At 36.5% G+C, this 18611-nt stretch overlaps 1 protein-coding gene and 1 pseudogene across 1 annotated transcript; one reads left to right on the forward strand and one right to left on the reverse strand.

The window, feature by feature from the left end:
- LOC142634287 (multiple RNA-binding domain-containing protein 1-like) overlaps nucleotides 1-3012 on the forward strand; it is a 33219-nt pseudogene extending 30207 nt beyond the window's left edge.
- Nucleotides 3013-15009: 11997 nt separating this feature from the next.
- On the reverse strand, nucleotides 15010-18151 carry LOC142635041 (uncharacterized). Its single transcript, XM_075809258.1, has 7 exons — nucleotides 17952-18151; nucleotides 17551-17835; nucleotides 17399-17457; nucleotides 17236-17272; nucleotides 17028-17099; nucleotides 16169-16493; nucleotides 15010-15372 (listed from the first exon to the last, which is right to left on the reverse strand). The coding sequence occupies exons 1-7, from the start codon at nucleotides 18149-18151 to the stop codon at nucleotides 15010-15012; spliced, it is 1341 nt and encodes a 446-aa protein (XP_075665373.1).
- Nucleotides 18152-18611: the final 460 nt, after the last annotated feature.

An 18611-nucleotide genomic window follows, 5' to 3' on the forward strand; every position in this document is an offset into this window, starting at 1 on the left:
AGATGGAAGGAGATAAAGCTCCATGCCCTGATGGTTTCTCTTTGGCTTTTTATCACCTTTGTTGGGGAGTGTTGGAAAGAGATGTCTTAGCCGTGTTTGAAGAGTTTTATCAACACAGTAAGTTTGAAAAATCTCTTAATGCAACTTTCATGACCTTAATTCCTAAGAAGAATGATGCTTCCAATATTCGAGATTTTAGACCTATTAGTTTGGTGGGGAGTGTCTACAAGATTTTGGCCAAGGTGTTGGCAAATTGCATGAAAGAGGTTTTGGATAAGTTAATATCTGAGTCTCAGAATAGTTTTGTGGGTGGTAGACAGATTCTTGATTCAGTTCTCATTGCTAATGAGTGTGTTGATAGTAGGGTGAAGAGTAAGCTTCCGGGGGTTATCTGTAAATTAGATATTGACAAAGCTTATGATCATGTGAACTGGGAGGCTCTTCTTGATTTGTTGAAGAGAATGGGATTTGGGGTGAGGTGGTGCAGGTGGATTCACACTTGCATATCTACAGCTCAATTCTCTGTATTGTTTAATGGGTCTCTAGCTAATTTTGTTGGGAGTTCGAGGGGATTGAGACAAGGGGACTCGTTTTCGCCCATGTTGTTTCTGGTTATGATGGAGGCTCTCAGTAATATGATGAAAAGAGCTGAAGGGGCTGGTTTGTTTCGAGGCTTTATGGCCCACGGTAGACGAGGGGGAGGGGTATGTGTATCGCATCTTTTGTTTGCGGATGATACGATTCTGTTTTGCAATGCTGATGAGGAGCAGATTCTTCATATTCAGATGCTTCTTCTTTGTTTCCAGGCAGTGATAGGTTTAAAGGTTAATGCGCTAAAAAGTGAGATGGTTCCCATTGGGGAGGTTCCTAATGTCCATGTCCTAGTAGAGATTTTGGGATGCCGGATTGGGTCTTTGCCTATGACTTATCTTGGTATGCCTTTGGGGGCGTCTTACAAGTCCCCTACTGTTTGGAATCTTATCTTGGAGAATTTTGAGCGTAAGTTGGCCGGTTGGGAGATGTATTTGTCAAAAGGTGGAAGACTAATGTTGCTTAAAAGCACTTTATCTAGTCTCCCCACTTATTATTTGTCTCTTTTTACCATTCCTACGCATGTGGCCAATAAAATTGAGAGGTTGCAAAGGGATTTCTTGTGGGGGGACTGAGGAGCGGAGAAGTTGGAATGTTCATTTTATTCAGAAACCAAATGATTGGGAAATGGGTGGGGTGGATGATTTTCTTCGTACCTTGGGTTCTAATTCTCCTCCTACTGAGAATGGAGATCGTATGCGATGGAAGTTGACAAAGAATGGGGACTTTGATATTCGTTCGTTTTACAATAAGTTGAGAAGCCCCTCGTCCATTATTTTCCCTTAGAAAGGTGTTTGGTAGGTTAAGGCTCCTCGGCGTGTTTCCTTCTTTGTGTGGACTGCTGTTTGGGATAGGATCCTTACAGGGGATAATTTAAGGGGTAGAGGGCTGGATTTTGTCGATTGGTGTATCATGTGCCGCAGTAATGGGGAGACGGCGGATCATTTGTTACTACATTGTAGAAAGGCTTCTCGACTGTGGAGTTTGGTATTTAGATCTTTGGGGTTTTCTTGGGTCTTGCCTAGATCAGTTGCGGATACTCTATTCAGTTGGTGGAATTGGCCTGGAAAACATTTGTCTAGCATTTGGAATTTAGCTCCTTTATGCTTGATGTGATGTCTTTGGAGGGAGCGCAATAGGAGGACGTTTGAGGACATGGAAAGTTCGGATGACCAGCTATTAGCCTCTTTTAGTGGTATTCTGTTTGATTGGTCTAGGGCTTGGGGACTCACCTCTAGTGATTCTCTCCTTATGTTCGTTAGCTCTCTCCTGTGTACTTAGTTTCTTTTCCTTTCCTTTTCTTTTTACTCTTTCTTTTCCCTTTGTATTTTTCTCTCTACCTTATGTTTTTCTGCATAAGGTGGTATTCTTGAATATATGTCTTTTTTACCTAAAAAAAAAAAAAACTTTGTGAATCATAGAATAAGAGGATGGTGGATAAAGTGGAGAAGTTCATCAGAAGTATTGTGTCATCAAAGAATCTATCAATTTAAAAGGAATATCTTATAAGACTATCATGCTATGTGGTATTGAATGTTGAGCTATTAAGATGCAACATGTTCATAAGATAAGATAGCTGAAATGAGACCCACTTAAATGGACAATGGAAAATACAAAGAAATATAGGATTTCCAAATGAGAAAAATTCACTTAAAGATAGCGGTGGCCCATTTAAGTATGAAGTTGCTTCCAAATGGTAACACCTACATTCCAAACAATTCAACTCAGTAGGAACTGATTCCCCCCTTTCCTCTCCCACTGATTATTCTAGGTTACCATTCATGAGCAAATTTTTTGTGAATGATGCATTGTTAAAGTATAACAAATTAATGTTCTTGTGTATTGACTTTCTTCTTGTACAGATTAAGAGCCTAAGGCTGCCAAAGAAGTTTGGAAATCATAGAGGGTTTGCTTTTGTGGAGTATGTTACAAAGCTAGAGGCACAGAATGCACTTCAAGCACTTTCAAGCACACATTTATATGGTCGACATTTGGTAAGTTTTCTAGATGTGTAACTTTTTGCTCCTTTCACACAATAGAGAAATTGCCATAACTGCCTGTCCCCTTTCAGGTTCTTGAGAGAGCGAAGGAAGGTGAGAGCTTGGAAGAGTTGCGAGCTAGAACAGCTGCTCAGTTTACCGAAGATCAAAATGGGCTTCAAAATCCGACTAAATTGTCCAAAAAGAGGAAGAACATGGACATCTTGGATGTAGGAACAATGAAGTTTAAAAGGATTGCTAATTAGCGTTTCTTCACTATTGTCGTGTATTATAATTGGGAAATGAGTTAGGTAGTCGTATTCATTGTAGGTTATGCATTATTTTATATGTTATGCTCGCCCCATTTTTGCTTTGCAGGGAGCTGGTTTTGTTAATTACACGAGCAGGAATAAAAAAAAAAAATGTATCCCTGTTTCAAGGTTCATTTGTATTTTTTTTCAAAGTTGAGCTGCCTTTAGGTAGGTCTTTAGATTCAAGCTTGGTTAGATATTTGCATAACACTAGGTGTGAGTTAGGTCAATATTTTTTTTTTTTTGTGAGAGTTTCAACTTATAGTGTTTACTATTGAATATGGTTTTTTATCATCAGATCAAAACACTAGTCGGTTTTTTATATAGATGGAGATTGAATTCCAAATTTATTATTCAACCATTAAAGATTTTACCAGCTGAGTTAAATTTGGTCTAAAAAGCTATTTTAATGAACTCATTTATAGATACTCTTACATTTAAATGTTTATATTTATATTTTATTTAAATATTTTTTTTCTTTCCACACACTCCATCTTTGAAACTATTTTGGCCAAGATAGTAAGGCGATAGGCCAAAAACGTATTGACCCCTTGTGATGGATTAATTGATTAATTAACCAAATTTAATTAATTAATCAAATTTACATATAAAGTACGTGGTAGCACAAACAAATCACCAACTAAATAAATATGCAGCAAAAAGTAAATAGACACAGTGATTTATTTACGAATGGGAAAAACTTTGGAGGCAAAAACCCCTCCGGATGATTTTAAGGTCATAACTTTCGAAAATTCACTATTATCAAAACGAGTAAAAGAATCTCAGTACCTTATACCAGTTTACAATTAAATTCTTACTCTAATACTCAATTGGACTTGTTTTGTAGTAATAATCTCTCCTTATATTGCATGGCTCCTAGTACGTGACTAACTAATAGATGTGCGGATTTCAATACGCGACTTGATCACCAACTTGAGAAGGATGTTGGCTGCAAAGTTCTTCTGTTCATCACACGATGAAGATCATAAAGTTGCTTGGTCATCAAACGGTCAAAATTGGAAATTAACTCAGTTTTCCAAACAATATAATTAGTAGGCACTGTTACAAAACTATATTTTTTACTAACATCTCGAGTCTAAAAAAGTCGATTTTGGGCTATAAATCGAGTTTTGAGGGTCAATTTTCATTTTTTGATCAGGTCTGAGTTGACACTTTTTCCACGTGACATCTACTTGGAAATCGAGTTACAAAAACTCAATTTATATCTCGACAGTGAGATGCTCGATTTATGTTCACACCTACACGCCACAAACAGACTTTGATACCAAAAAAAAAAAAAAACCCAAAAGCCACAAATAGAGGATACGAAAAAAATATAGCTGAGTTCTTGTTCTTCTTGGCATACCAAAGAAGAGCAAAGCTCGCGCTCGATACTTTTTGAAGTTACACTTCCAAGATTGTAACTCCCAAAGCTCCAATTCAAGAACCCACTTCTAGAATTTCCCAAACTGGGTCTTCAATTTTCTGGGTTTTCTTCATATTCTTGTATTTCTCAAAACTTTCTCGGTTCAATCAAATTCATTCCAACCCTTTTCTAGGAGGTGCTAAGAGATATTACTACGTTGATCAGTACTAGGTTTAGCATTTCAGGCCACGAGGGCCTCAGCGGTGGTTTTAGAACCCAAGAACTGTGTTGGTAGTGGTTCTTGTGGGTTCTGGGGTTTTCATCACTGTGTATTTTGGGAATTTAGAGACAGTCCCATATACGAAGCGAACTCATTTCGTGCTTTTGTCAAAAAGCATGGAGAGGAGGCTGGGAGAGACTTGGGAAGAAGAAGAACAAGAACTCAGCTAGGGGTTTTTTTTTTTTTTTTTTTCCGTATACATCTGTTTGTGGCTTGTAGGATAAATCGAGCATCTCACTGCCGAGATATAAATCGAGTCTTAGAGACTCGATTTTCAGGTGAACGCCACGTGAAAAAAGTGCCAACTTAGACCAGATCAAAACATGAAAATCGACACTCAAAGACTCGATTTATAGGCTCAAAATCGACTCTTTTAGACTCGAGATGTTAGTAAAAAATACAGTTTTGTAACAGTGACTACTAATTATATTGTTTGAGAAATTGGGTTAATTTCCAATTTTGGCCGTCACAAAAGCCTATGGTGTACAAATACAACAGCTTTTTCAAGATGAACTAGGGTAAATTAGGTTTCCGGTCACACTTTTTTTCACACTTGTGGAATTGTGCTCTTGTCCAACTGTGCAACCTGTGACGGCCCTTAAAATAGTCTTTATATATGTTTAGGGTTGTGAGAAAAGAAAACCCAAACATATATTCACAGATTAGATGAAAATCAGCTCTGAAAAACTGAACTTCATAAATCTCGATAGATAGGGTATCTATCGAGTAGCTGTCGAGCATCGAGTTAAAATAGCTCTTTTAAATCTCGATAGATACTAGCTGTTGAGCTAATTGTCGAGTTTTAATGAACAACACTTCTTTACTTGATTCTTAGACAGACTTGCATGGCTTTAACACTTGAACTTGAAACCTTGTTTCTTGAAGTATTAAACACATCTTAGATCTACTCAAATACAAGTAAAGTGCGTTTTGTCAAAGGATTAGTCAATTACATAAAATGTTGACATATGTTCCTAACATGAATCACATGTGTCCTAACATAAGATACTACCAAAACCACCACCAAACCACCACAAAAGCCTCTACCAAACTAGCGCGGATTGCTCAAAGCTGCTCATTTGGTAGATTGCACAAAGTTGGCGATGATGTTATCAGTGGTGCATTTGGGTGGCAATGACATCTTGCAGGTATGATCTAGCAGTGTGGCGTTAAGAAGGGGCAATGGTACCTAAAACAATGAGTGAGAGGTGAGAGAGCTTTTTTGGGTTTTGAAGGAGAGGATTGAGAGAAAATGCAAGTAGAGAGAGCTCTGATAGTCCAACTAGAAGAGAGAAATGAATAAAAGTAAATAACATTTTTTACCAGAGTATTTGGAGTGCTATTTGTGAATGCTAAAATGTTGAGTATGATGCATGAGGTTTTATAAGTGTTTTTAGTTATATATTTTTTAAAAATTTAGTTTGAATAGTCTGATGAGAATGCTTAGTTGCAGCCCATGTTCAAGGTTGACTTAAAAATTTTCATTTTTGGTGGGAGGTGTGCCTTAGTGAAATTTGATGTGCTCAGCTCATTTGGAGCTTAATATGTGCTTAAATTAACATAAATCATAAATAAAGGCAGCTTATTGTGAGTCTTCATCAGAACTGTACTACCAGGATTGGATCTCTTCAGTTCTGCACAATAATCTCAAAGTTGATTATGTTGCTCAGTGAAAGCCCCATTTACAAACTCTTGAGCCCTTTCTTTAGCCCTACTGGCCTTCCCAACACTAATACTCATCACATACTTCTCATGAACAACATCTTGAATATCCTTCAGTTTTATTTCAGGTTGCCTCCTCACCTTTTTTATCAACTTCTTTGCAAGGAACTTGGCAGTACACCTTTGAATTTTGTAGCTCCTTGTGCATGTGTGCTCCAAGTTCAGGGTCTTAAGTTGATAAGTCATCTCCCTGGACATCTTTGCTAGGTAAGCTGTAAACTTACATGGAGGTTGACACTTAGCTCTAACCCTTACCTTATTATTCTTCATAAACCTCACTCCCCATCTACCCTACACTGCATACTTAGTGATAGCATCCTTGAACTGTTTAGGAGAAATAAACAACATATCCTTCTCAAACCTAAGGTGTTTAGGATTAGAGACTGAATTAAACACCAAAAACTTGTTCCTCCTAGTAACATTGTTCACCTGTCCATGATCACCTTCACCATGACCCTCACTGCCACTATCATCAACCCCCCTATCATCTGATGGCTTAGTGAGACTTAACAGCTCTTCACTGGTGTGATCTGAGTTCATTACACCAGCTCTTCACTGGCACTGGTACCTCAACCTCATTGTCCCAACTGTCATCACTATGTTCTCCAACATACCTTTGGTTGGGGTTCATTTCTCTAGTCCCTTCCATATCACTATCATCATTACTGTCAGAGGTGACAGCCCCATCCTCTTTTGGTTCATCAACAATTGGTTCCTTATTAGGTCTCCTACATCCTACTATTTTAACATTAGAATCAGTTTGGATACCATCTCCATTGGTGGGAGCAGGATTTTTACTACCATCATAACCACCCTCAGACCCAACAACACCACCATCCCTATCACCCCTGTCATCCCTGCCAAAATCATCATCCATGTCACTCTTATAGAAGTACTGATGACCATTAAAATCATCAAAATCATCATCACCACCAAAGGACCCATCCTCATCATTAGAATCACTACTACAAAAGTAGCCCTTACCATTGTAATAAGCATCATAAGTAGGTTCCCCCTCAGAATCACTAACATCCACAAAGTCATCATATTCATTTCCTACAACAACCTCCAATGTTACACCATTACCCCCATAAATGAGGATAGATCATGTATTGGATGCTCTACATATACATGAATCTGCCCATGACCCCTCACCAATGGTCTCAATCTCTACCTTAGACCACTCATTAGGATCATAATTCTCTACTACCCTCACCTCACCCCCCACATACTTCTCAAGATTTTCAGTGAAATGCCCCCCCATGATGCATATGCAAAGTAAATAACTCGTCCATTTTGCATGCATGGAAAAAAATTGTACTGAATATTTTATTACAATAAAGACAAATCTAAACCAAACAGTTAAACATGCACTAACTCTATACATTCTAAACAATAAGCTCCAACATGGAACACAAAACAATGCCAAAAATATATATAGTTTACTGATAACAGGGAACACACGTGGACCCCATTGATCCCTACAGGCCAAACAATAACAAGCACCAACCAAACAGACAAATTAAAGCATAATGAATCACCAAAAGTGTGGTCCCTAATCAATGAGATAGACAAAATTACATACATAAATAGAACGCGTTAAAAGTAGGAGAGAGAGAGAGAGAGAGAGAGAGAGAGAGAGAGAGATTTATATACATAGACACAACGTGTTAAAAGTAAGAGAGAGACATATAAAAAGAGATGGAGAGACATATATACACACAGAGAAACAGATATACACACATAGAGAGACAAATATACACACATAGAGAGACAAATATACACACATAAAGAGTTTCTTATATGCACCTATGAGAATCTCAGATGTCAGAATCGATGCGGTAAATCGAGCTTCAAATCGTGATGTTCTTCTCCTCCTCCAGATCACATCGTCGTTCTAAGTCACATTGATTTGTTAGGGAAATCATTTCATAGAAATGGGATTGAGGTTTCTCATGGGACTGGGCTTGAGTTTTCTCAAGGAAGTTGAGGAAGAACACGAGCTAATTCGGGGATTTTAGGGTTTAGGTGAAATTTGGGGATTTTAGGGTTCAGGTGAAATTTGAGGATTTAGGATTGAACTCGGTGGGATTAGTTGAGGACTGAGGTCACGTGGATTGTCACATGGGGGAAAAGTGGGTGGGAACGTGACGTGGCTCGGTCACGTGAGGGTCTCATGGGTTTGAGTGGGACACATTGGCATTTTTTTAATATTTTATTAGTTGGCTTTGACACCTAGCATTTCCGTTTGCCACCTCAACTTTTTCCGTAATTGGGTTAACTATAAGGACCATTTTAAAAATGATTTTAAAAAATCAGGGATTGACCTAGGAGTAAAATCAGTTTAGGGACCAAATTGAGAAATGAACCAAAATGTAGGGACCCAAAGTGCATTTACGCCTTTATTTTTCCACTCTTGAGAAACGAGTTTGACTTGTACACAAGGGAGTCAATCTCGTACTGGAGGTTGTACCGGTTTAACTAGTAGAACGATATATTTTGGTACATGTTAATACCGATGTACCGTTTCAAGTTTACTTATTTTTTATATTTATAAATATATATATATATATATATCTTTGTGTGTGTGTTTTATAATAAATATAAAATTTTACCATAAAATATTACCTTAATTTAGAACAAATTATTTATGGTTTTAGACTTTAGCATCAATTAAAAGAAAAAAAAAACACAATATAAAAAATAGAAAGCTTAATTGTTCATTGCATACTAAGAAAACAAATAATACTTATAAGTTAATGCAAATAAGTTACTATTTTGCCATTACAAAAATTCAAAAATTACAAAACTATAAAAAAAAAACTTTTTTCTGTACTGGTCGATACGCCTGGTACTGACCAGTATTGCCAGAAATTGGCCGGTATTTAAATCGGTACGAAACGTTGGCGTTTCGATATCGGTATATGTACCGGTACAGTACATACCGACTAGTATGACCGGTATCGGTACATTATCGACTACATTGCTTGTACCCCTAATTCAAATTGGGCTTTTTCTAAAAAAAAAAAAAAAAATTGGGCTTAACCTAAACACACTCGACCCACACCCACTTGCCAAGCATATGATAAAAAAACATAGACTGAGGGAAAAAGAAAAAGAAAAAGAAAAAGAGAGAGAAAACCTTAAGACGGTGTCGGCCTCACGCTGCTTTGCAAATCGCTAGGACCCCGCCATCTCCACTGGTAAAAAAATTTTGCTATATCCCTTTTGCCACTCTTATTTTTGCTTCACTTTGTAAAACTTGCTTATCATATCATATTTATATATTTGAGTTAACTCCCTATTTCTATTTGGCTTTACATATTTAGACTACTGAATGAGAGAGATAGAAAGTTGTTAATTACCTCTTTGTCCAATAATTGTGAACTAGGAAGCACTGATATGGATACGATATGACAAGAGTGAGAGTAATATCTGAAAAATTATAACATGACACGGTTACAACATCTGTGGGACACTCCAAATGAAGTGTCTATGCTTCCTAGGTTGTGATTGAATGGCATTGGCCTGACCACATGTGCATAATGGATGCATCTTTATCAACAAGGCAGGGCTGTTTTGTCTTTTGTTGTTTTCACTTTAGAGGGTAACTTTATCAGATGAGATGGGAGATAAATTTTGATAGTACTACCTAGAATTTCAGTGTACAGTTACAATAACAACCCTACATTACGAAACTCAGTTGAAGTGGTTGGGATTTTTTTGATTCTTTGTGATTTTTTGGGTTGTCAATGTCTAGTTTTATGCTTGTGTTTCTGGTCTTGATACAAAATTCATTAGTTTAGTTTGTATATGTGCTTTCTGTCATGTTGCCTTGGATTTCTGTAATGCTGAAGATAAATTTAATAATATTCTTGTTGCTTGATGGTTAGGTTCAATATTTTTGCTAATTGGGTTGTTACTGCTGGGTTCAATTTCTTACACATGTTGCTTTCATTTATTTTCCTATTGTTTCTATATTTTTCACAATTAATTATGTATTAGTTCATGTAAAGATTATGGTTTTTGTATGCTTTGTGGGGATTAAAGAGGACAGCTTTACAATTGGAACAACTGTCTTGTCCAAGTTCTTCTTATAGGATGTTGGCAATGAATGCGTTGATCTGGCGATGAGATTTGGGAGAAAGATATGACTATATGAGTGACTAATTTGCCTATAGTGGTTGATGGTTTTCAATGAGATTACATGGGCATTTAGGTTGTTGTGGGGAGAAGGTTGAATGTAGTTTATGTGTATTGTTTGGGTTATATGAAGGAAAAACTTGCTAAACATAAACATAATAGTAAGACATAATTTTTGAACCTCAAAAAACTTCCTAATTATAAACAAAAGATGGTTCACAACAAGGTCTTAGGTATGTGGAGATCCTCATTGCTTGAATTAGAATAGTTAGATTGCTCCTAATTAGATGCCAAATTAGAATCTTTAATAATGGTACTTATGGCATTGCATGGGTCCTTTTGTTTCTTCTTAGCTAGTTGGATTGCATGATAGTGGTCCAATTGCGGCTTGTTTTCCCTTTCAAGCTGATTGAGTATCTTGTCAATATTATTAGGGTTGTACACGGTGTGGTGCAGTCAGTTTTGGGGGGCTATTTTGCACCACACCTACAAGGGGCGATTTCTCTGCATGTTTGACCGCACCTCAAATATGGAGGGTGGAAACTGGCCCATGGAAGGTGCAGTGCACCGTACTGGTTCGGTGCGGTTAGTTCGGTTATTTATCCATTTTCTTAGTAACCAGACACAATAAAATTAACACCCTAAACTACATATTGATCATTAAAATACCCCAAACATTCCTAAAATAAAAAATATTAAAAACAAACAAACAAACAAACAAGCAATTTCACTATCTTTCTGTCAATTTTCCCATTCAAATCACAAAGACTCAAATAAAAACAAAAAACAAAACACAACCCATAATAGATTTTAAAAGGAAGAACATAATGCACATACAAATTTGGTAGAAAACATAGTAGGATTTGAACATCAAAACCTTCTCTAAAAACTTTGAGATTGCTAGGCCTTGGAGAATGAAGACTTCAAGGGCGGATCAGGTGGAGGAGGGCACGGAGGCGGAGGAACAGGCGGAGGATGAGAGGGAGAGGTGAGACAAGTTTTCGGTTTCACATGAGACTTGAGGGAGGAGAGTGGGAGTGGCGGAAGAGAGAGAGAGAGAGTGACTGATCTAAATGAATGAGAATTGAAATTTTTTTAACCTAAACCTAACGAGTTAAAACGACTTCGTTTAACTATTTTATATGAAATAAATATGATACTAAAAACGACATAGATTTGAAGTTAATATTAATATTAATTTTGGATACAAAACGGCGCCGTTTAGCATCAATTTTTTTACTTATAAAGAAGCTAAACGATATCATTTTAGCACATATCAACATAAACCTATTGTCTTCTTCCTTCAAATCTGCCGCTTTCTCTCTCTCTGCTATTGGTGTGGTACGCTAATTCCTCTCTCTTTTGGGAAATCACCTCTTTCTTAGTATTTCGTTATACTAAAACACAAACACAAACATGAACACACATAATAATTTATGTTTATATATACATATATCGGTGCTGTGTGGTTCTCATTAGTGTGCGAAACTCACCACTGCTCGCTGCATCGGCCAGCGTCGGTACTCGAAAAATTCTACTGACCACTGTGCCTGAAACCTGTCGTTAAATCATGAGGTGGGCGGATCGATGCGGAGAAGGTCGGTTCTATCGGTATCGAGCACTGGCTGAACAAGCCTGTTTAGGAGTACTTTCGTAACATTAGGCTGCTTCAAATTCTATGCATTGCCATTAATTGCAATGTGAAGGTTGTGGTCACTTTTTGCCATATGTTGATCTCTAATTGGGCACTTTGAATGAGGCATCAATCCTTTCACATCATCAAGGAGACGTTTGGAGAAAACCCAAAATTGGTTATTCATTTTCACATTTACTTTCTCTAGTTTTTGTCTCAACAATTTCTTTTCACTTAGGCATTACTCTTCGTTGACATGCTTATTTGGTGAGTTTTCTATTTCTCAACTGTTACTTCGTTATGGATCCTTTGAGTTCATCCTCAGCTTTCTCTTTTGTTAGATTGTATTATTTCATCAAAAAAAAAATCATAGATGTCCCTTTGTAAGTCCGATCTTAGGGGCTTTATTAGAGTTTAGGAGAATGCCATTTGAGGTGGTGAATGGTCCCTTCTAGGGTATGATCAATTACTAATGGAGTGGCGTTTTGTGGTATCAAGTTCATCTTCTTCTTCTTTGTCCATTCCCACTCCTTCTACGTTTGTCACCTTGACCTTAAACCTACTAACTCTCCCTTCAATTCACTATACATTCCTTAAACCCTCTAAGATAAAAACCTTAAAGTAGATTTGGAAGAAGTACCGAATTCCTCTGTCCCTCGTTCTCATATGCTTCTTGTAAGGACCAATAGGCTTGCTCGTTTGTACATGGGGATGTTTGTTTTGACAAGGCCATTTTCATAGTTGGCTTGCAATTTTCGTTGTGGCTTTTTATCTCTAAGCTGTTGCATTGTCTAGACTTGGCCCTTGGTTAGCTTTTTCATATACATAATTCTTTTTACAATTTTTTCATAACTATTGTGTAGATAAGCTATCAATTGTAGACAATAAAGTGGTGTCAGTGGTGGACTCATATGAAATTAATAACAACTTGTTGAGTTCATACGAAGGTTGGCAAAGCATGACCTTGTGCAACCAAACTAGGAATCTTTGTCTGTCTTGATGTGCGTTTGAAGTAAAGTTCAACTTCCAAACAAGTAAAGGCTCAAGTAGCAAGACAACCCAATGTTTTTGGAATCTCAACTCCAACTCAATTCTGGCTTGACCCATTTAGATTCACTAGTCTTAACCCATCGAGCCAAAATCTCAACCCATGCATTGAGATTTGTGTAGAATCAGTTTTCTAGTTTTATTTTTTTAACCATTTAATGTAGGATTTCGTGGTTTTCAAGCTGTTAGGACATATGTGGAACTTGTTATGAATATATGTCATTTAGAATTGGCTAATCCTTTGACAAAATGCACTTTACTTGTAATTGGGTAGATTTAGAATGGTTAAAGTCTTCAAGCAACATATTGTTCAAGCCAAGAGTTAAAGCAATGCAAATCTGTTCAAGAAACAACTAAAAAATGCTATATTTTAAAGCTCGATAGATAGCTTGACAAATTGTATCTATCAAGATTTAAAATGGAATTTTAGCTTGATGCTCAACAGTAGCTCGACAAATAACCTATTGAGATTTACGAAAATCATATTTCGAGATATGTTTTTCACACATATCCAATCGATTTGTGTAGGGTTTCTTTTCTCACAACTATAGACATATATAAGGATTATTTTAAAGGCCGTAACACAAGGAATCAAAGCATCCCTTCATGCATTGTGTGACCGGAGACAAAAGTTGACCTAGTTCATCTTTTTTTTGAAGAAGTTGTTGCGTTTGTACGCCGTAGGGTTTTGTAACCAATGAGCTTCTTGATCTTCATCGTGTGGATGAACTGAAGAACTTTGCAGCTAACATCTTTCTCAAGTTGGTGTGTTAGTCACGTACTGAGATCCACACATTACTTAGTTAGTCACATACTGGGAGTTGTGCATTGAAAGGAGAGCTTGTCACTACATTGCAAGTCCAATTGTGTATTGGGGTAAGGGTTCAACTGTAGGTTGGTATAAGGTATTGAGATTATTTTACATGTAATTGCTTATTTTGATAATAGTGGATTCTCGGGAGTGGTGACCTTAAATTCACCTGGTGGGGTTTCGCCTTGGTGGTTTTTCCTATTCTTAAACGAATCACCTGTGTCAAATTTAATTTCTGTTGCATTTAGTTATTTGTTGATTTGTTTGTGCTACCATGCATATTGCATGTTAAATTGACTTAATTAATTCACTTGGCTAATTAATTGATTAATTTATTTAAGGGGTCAATACATTCTTGGCCTATCACAAGACAAGTATAAAAGTAATCCAAGGGTATGTTTTCAATACTTTTAAGAGAGTCTTTTTATGTACAAAAGCATTGGAGATTTCCAAGTTCTCTTGAAGCATTAGTCAAAGATCCAATTCAAAGTTCTGAAGATCTGGTGATCAAAGTAAAGTTGTTGCAATTAAGTTACAGAAAATTTTGTTTAAGTAAATCTTCAAGTGGGTGCTTGAAGTCATGAGTGGGAAGTTTACATTCAATAAAGTCCAAAATAGAAGAGTTCGTCAATTTGGAGCTGTGTGGAGTTACATTTGTAAGTACTACATGAGGTAGTAGTAGATTTATAGTTTAATCTATTGCATAAACTTCAATTCTATTCATAGCAGATTTTGTTTCCTTATGACTGATAATTTAAACCCTTTCGGCCGTTTTTACTTTGGGACAGTTGTTCTTTTGATTTCCCTTAATTACCATATTGCATGTTATTGTGCTTTTAACTTTATATGTTATTATGAATGTCTGTACCAATTGAGACAAGCATAATTGAACTGATATTTAACTTGGTTCTAAAATTAATTGGTAATTTGGTACAACTGAGGCCTAACTTCCTAACACATCTTACCACCTAAATTAAGAAAATAAAATTGTAAAAGAAGAAATTTACATATTTAAAGGGCTTTTCCATCATTTGTTCAAAAGCTGTGGACATTTAACCCCCCAACTACAACAACAACAAAAAAGGAAAAAAGAGAAAGAAGTAATCTTTTAATCTCACTAAAAGCCTCATACTCCTTGAGAATAAATTTTTGGAGTAAATTTTTTGACATAGACTCGATGCCGTCTCTCTCTTACATAGACTAGCCAGAAGATCATAGAAAGCATAACTGGAGCTGAGACCATAACCAACCCAACATAGATCCTATAACTATAGCGCCTTAGTCCCGGACAGTGATCCTCACTTATGTCACTGAAAGTTTTTCTAACAAAGTTGCAGTCTACAAGGTCAACAAGGAAGGGGCCATAATGATACAATGTATAGCTCACATTTACAGCGGCTTGCATCTGGCCATAAGATGTAGGCGTCAATCGGCCCATGCTGGTGCACATACCAGATGGTAACACATTGCAAACATAATTCCCCCACACCTGCAATGGGTAAGAATAAAATTATTACAATTCTTCAAACATTGACGCAGTGTTTTTCATTGATCCAATGAAGCAGAAGGGACTTCTTGGAAGCAACAATACGGATGAATGGAGTATAATGGTACCTACAACAATAAAAGCCTTAGTCCCAAAATTTAGGGACTATATATCATCAACAGATTTGTTAGGTTTGGCCACATATATTAATGGTACCTAGAAGCTATAATTTTATAATACGGTATCTCTTTTTAGAAAATATAGTTAGAAGGTTATCCGCAGACAAAGTGGGTGAGACTTCTTATTCAGTAACAATTATCTTATGCATGTGATATTTGCATTACTACTGAGATGTAACTTCTTAAACTCTTAGGTGTCCTTAATGGGAATTCCTTAGCATTACTGCTGTGGTTTAGCCAGCTAAAAAAGTAGAAGACAATCTTTCTGAATGTGCTTGAAAATGTATCAAGAAAGTATTGAATTTAGGTGTAGGAAATCTAAATATGCACCAAAAAAACTAAAGATAATTTGGGCAAAAAGTGATGCTAGGAATTTCACAAAGTGCACTACATAAGTTTTACAAATTGACATGCTAACAATCACAAAAAATACTTTAGATATTCATATTTTCAATTTGTAAACCTTAGAAAGTAAAATTCGTAGTAAGTTTAGCATTTTCCTTGGGGAAATGACCATAGTCAATTTTCCAAAAAAGAAACTCTAACCCCACTCCCCTCCCTTCTATCCCAAAAAAGCAACAAGCTTTCAAATGCTTGTTTAATGTGCTTATAAGGTTTACCTGGGTTGCATTACTCAAGTCCATTTCACCAGCAGTGCATCTCCGATCAGTGTTATCAAAATTTAATGGATTACAAAGGATGGGCACCAATGGACCAGACTGATTGTAATAAAAAGGTCCAGCATTTGGGGGTACATCATTGTTGGCCACATTAGTTATGAACTGGTTCACGATACCAACCATTAGGAAGGTGACATGTTTGCTTATAGACAAGATGTCATTTGCTGTTGCATTGTCCACGCAAGGGAGAACTTCACTTAGGGCTGAATGAGCTGTGGGGTTTTCGACCCATTGATCCATTGAAATACACGTGTCTGCTACAATGCTGGAATGTGAATATAAATGAATTAAATGTTGCCACAATTTAATATTTTAAGGCCTACTATAAAATAAAGTTCTACATTCCGTAATTAATACAAAAGAAAGGTGATTTAGTTGAGAAAAAATTAAGTCAGAATTTAGGGGAACTTATGTTGTGTAATCCTCCATGATTGATTCACTGATCTATATTCTATAAGTAGCATGGAATTTGTTCGAGTTTCATTTGCAGGCAACATTTCTTATTTATCTGCTAAAGAGGAGCAGCAGCAGTTTGAGTTATCCATGTTAAGAACAAATTAAAGAAGCCACAGAAGATGCAGTTCCTTTTGAAAATGCAAGGGATGCACTTATAACATAATAAACATTATATATGTTATGCTAAACATGAGCATCTGCCTGAATTAGTCTAATACAAACTAAAACTCACACAGAAAAACAGTAATATGCATTGATACTTACAGCTGCCAAAATTTTAAACAAAGAAAAGAAGGTATTTACTATATGATATTTTGAAATTAAATGACTCAGTGGAACTTACTTATGGAGGACAAGAGATACGCCACACAAAATAAATGTGCCCGTCACAAGAATCCATCCTATGATCATTAATCTGCAATAATTGATTTAATCTAAGTTAAAGCAAATTTAATAAAGATACATTACAAAGTTATAATGCAAAACTTTGAGAAACTAGACGGCCTACGGACAGCATATAAGAGGGAAATGATTGGTAGAAAGTCACTCACATGTACACGAAACACTGCAGACCGAAAACTGAAAATACTGCAAACAATATTGACAACAACAGAGTTATAAAATAAATAAAAAACTTGCAATAACAGTGTAACATTAGTGGTTTGAAAATGGTAAACAACACGCATCTAATAGCGGGTGTTAATAAATGCTTACTGAAACCAAGAAGGGCTAATAGTAGCATTGAAGCGGCAACAATGTTAAGAACCTGCCTCCTGTAAAAAAAGCCAGTAAATCAATTGCAGGATAAAACTAAACCGAAAATTATACCAAATCAAAAGGAAGAAAGAATCAAAGCAATTACTTACACAGGAAGCAAGACATTTTGTATTTGTTTTGAACTCTGCTGTGTCTTAATTTTAGGAATCATAGCAGAAATATTTGTCATATTTCCCAGTATGTCAATATTACTCTGGATATCAGGAGGTAGAAAATTTTGACCAACTCCGACTTGTTTAGCTGCAACAAGATTAACCAATACATCCTTTAACTTCTCAACAGTGGTATCTGCTTGGTCGAGAAGATATTCCAATATATTTGTTGTACTGACTTGAAACTTTCCCTGCGCAGTGTACAGAAAACCACTTCCTGTTCTGAAAACACAGCAGTTTTATACTTAGAACTGAAATCAGAAAGATTTAACCAAACATAAATTCAACACTGATATGAGCGTGCAAAAGTAGAAGTGGGGGCAAGGCACGAGACATACATAGCAGTGATGGTGAAAAGTATAAGGAGGATAATAGAAAGTGCATAAGCAATTCGAGAATAGCCATAAGACTTCTTCTGTCTGCGGCAACAGGAGCAGCAGCAGAGAATTAACGAGCATAGGCCGAATGTCAAAAACCAGGTTGCAGCAGTGGCAAGAAGAGGAACACCAGTATATGCAACTGACTGCATGGAAACCATACTTAGAGAGAGAGAGAGAGAGAGAGAGAGAGAAGTTGATATGAAAAAACAACTAGAAAAATATATAAATGAATAGACAAGAGCCTTATAGATCAATGGCATTATCTAGTTCTTACATGGAGAAGAACTTGGGTTCGAATACCTCTCCCCTACTTAACATTGTAAGAAAATAAGATTTTAGGAAATATGCAACATGCATGTGATCTAGGCAATTGCATGGGGTTAAAAGTTTGAAGTCAGTACATAAAACTTTTAGCAGAACCTGAATAAGAAAAGTAAAATTACAGGTTGTAGAAGACCTTCAATTGTTAAAATTTAATTCCATCATAAAGAAGAAAAACTTAGATGAACTCGACAGTCACAAAAACAATCGCTTCTATAAACTACAAATCCACCAAAAAGCCCACAGGCTGCACAAATTAAATATAAAAAGATCCCCTTTGGGTCCTAACATTCATAA

This window comes from Castanea sativa, chromosome 5 (genome assembly GCF_040712315.1).
Source record: "Castanea sativa cultivar Marrone di Chiusa Pesio chromosome 5, ASM4071231v1".
Taxonomy (NCBI): Eukaryota; Viridiplantae; Streptophyta; class Magnoliopsida; order Fagales; family Fagaceae; genus Castanea; species Castanea sativa.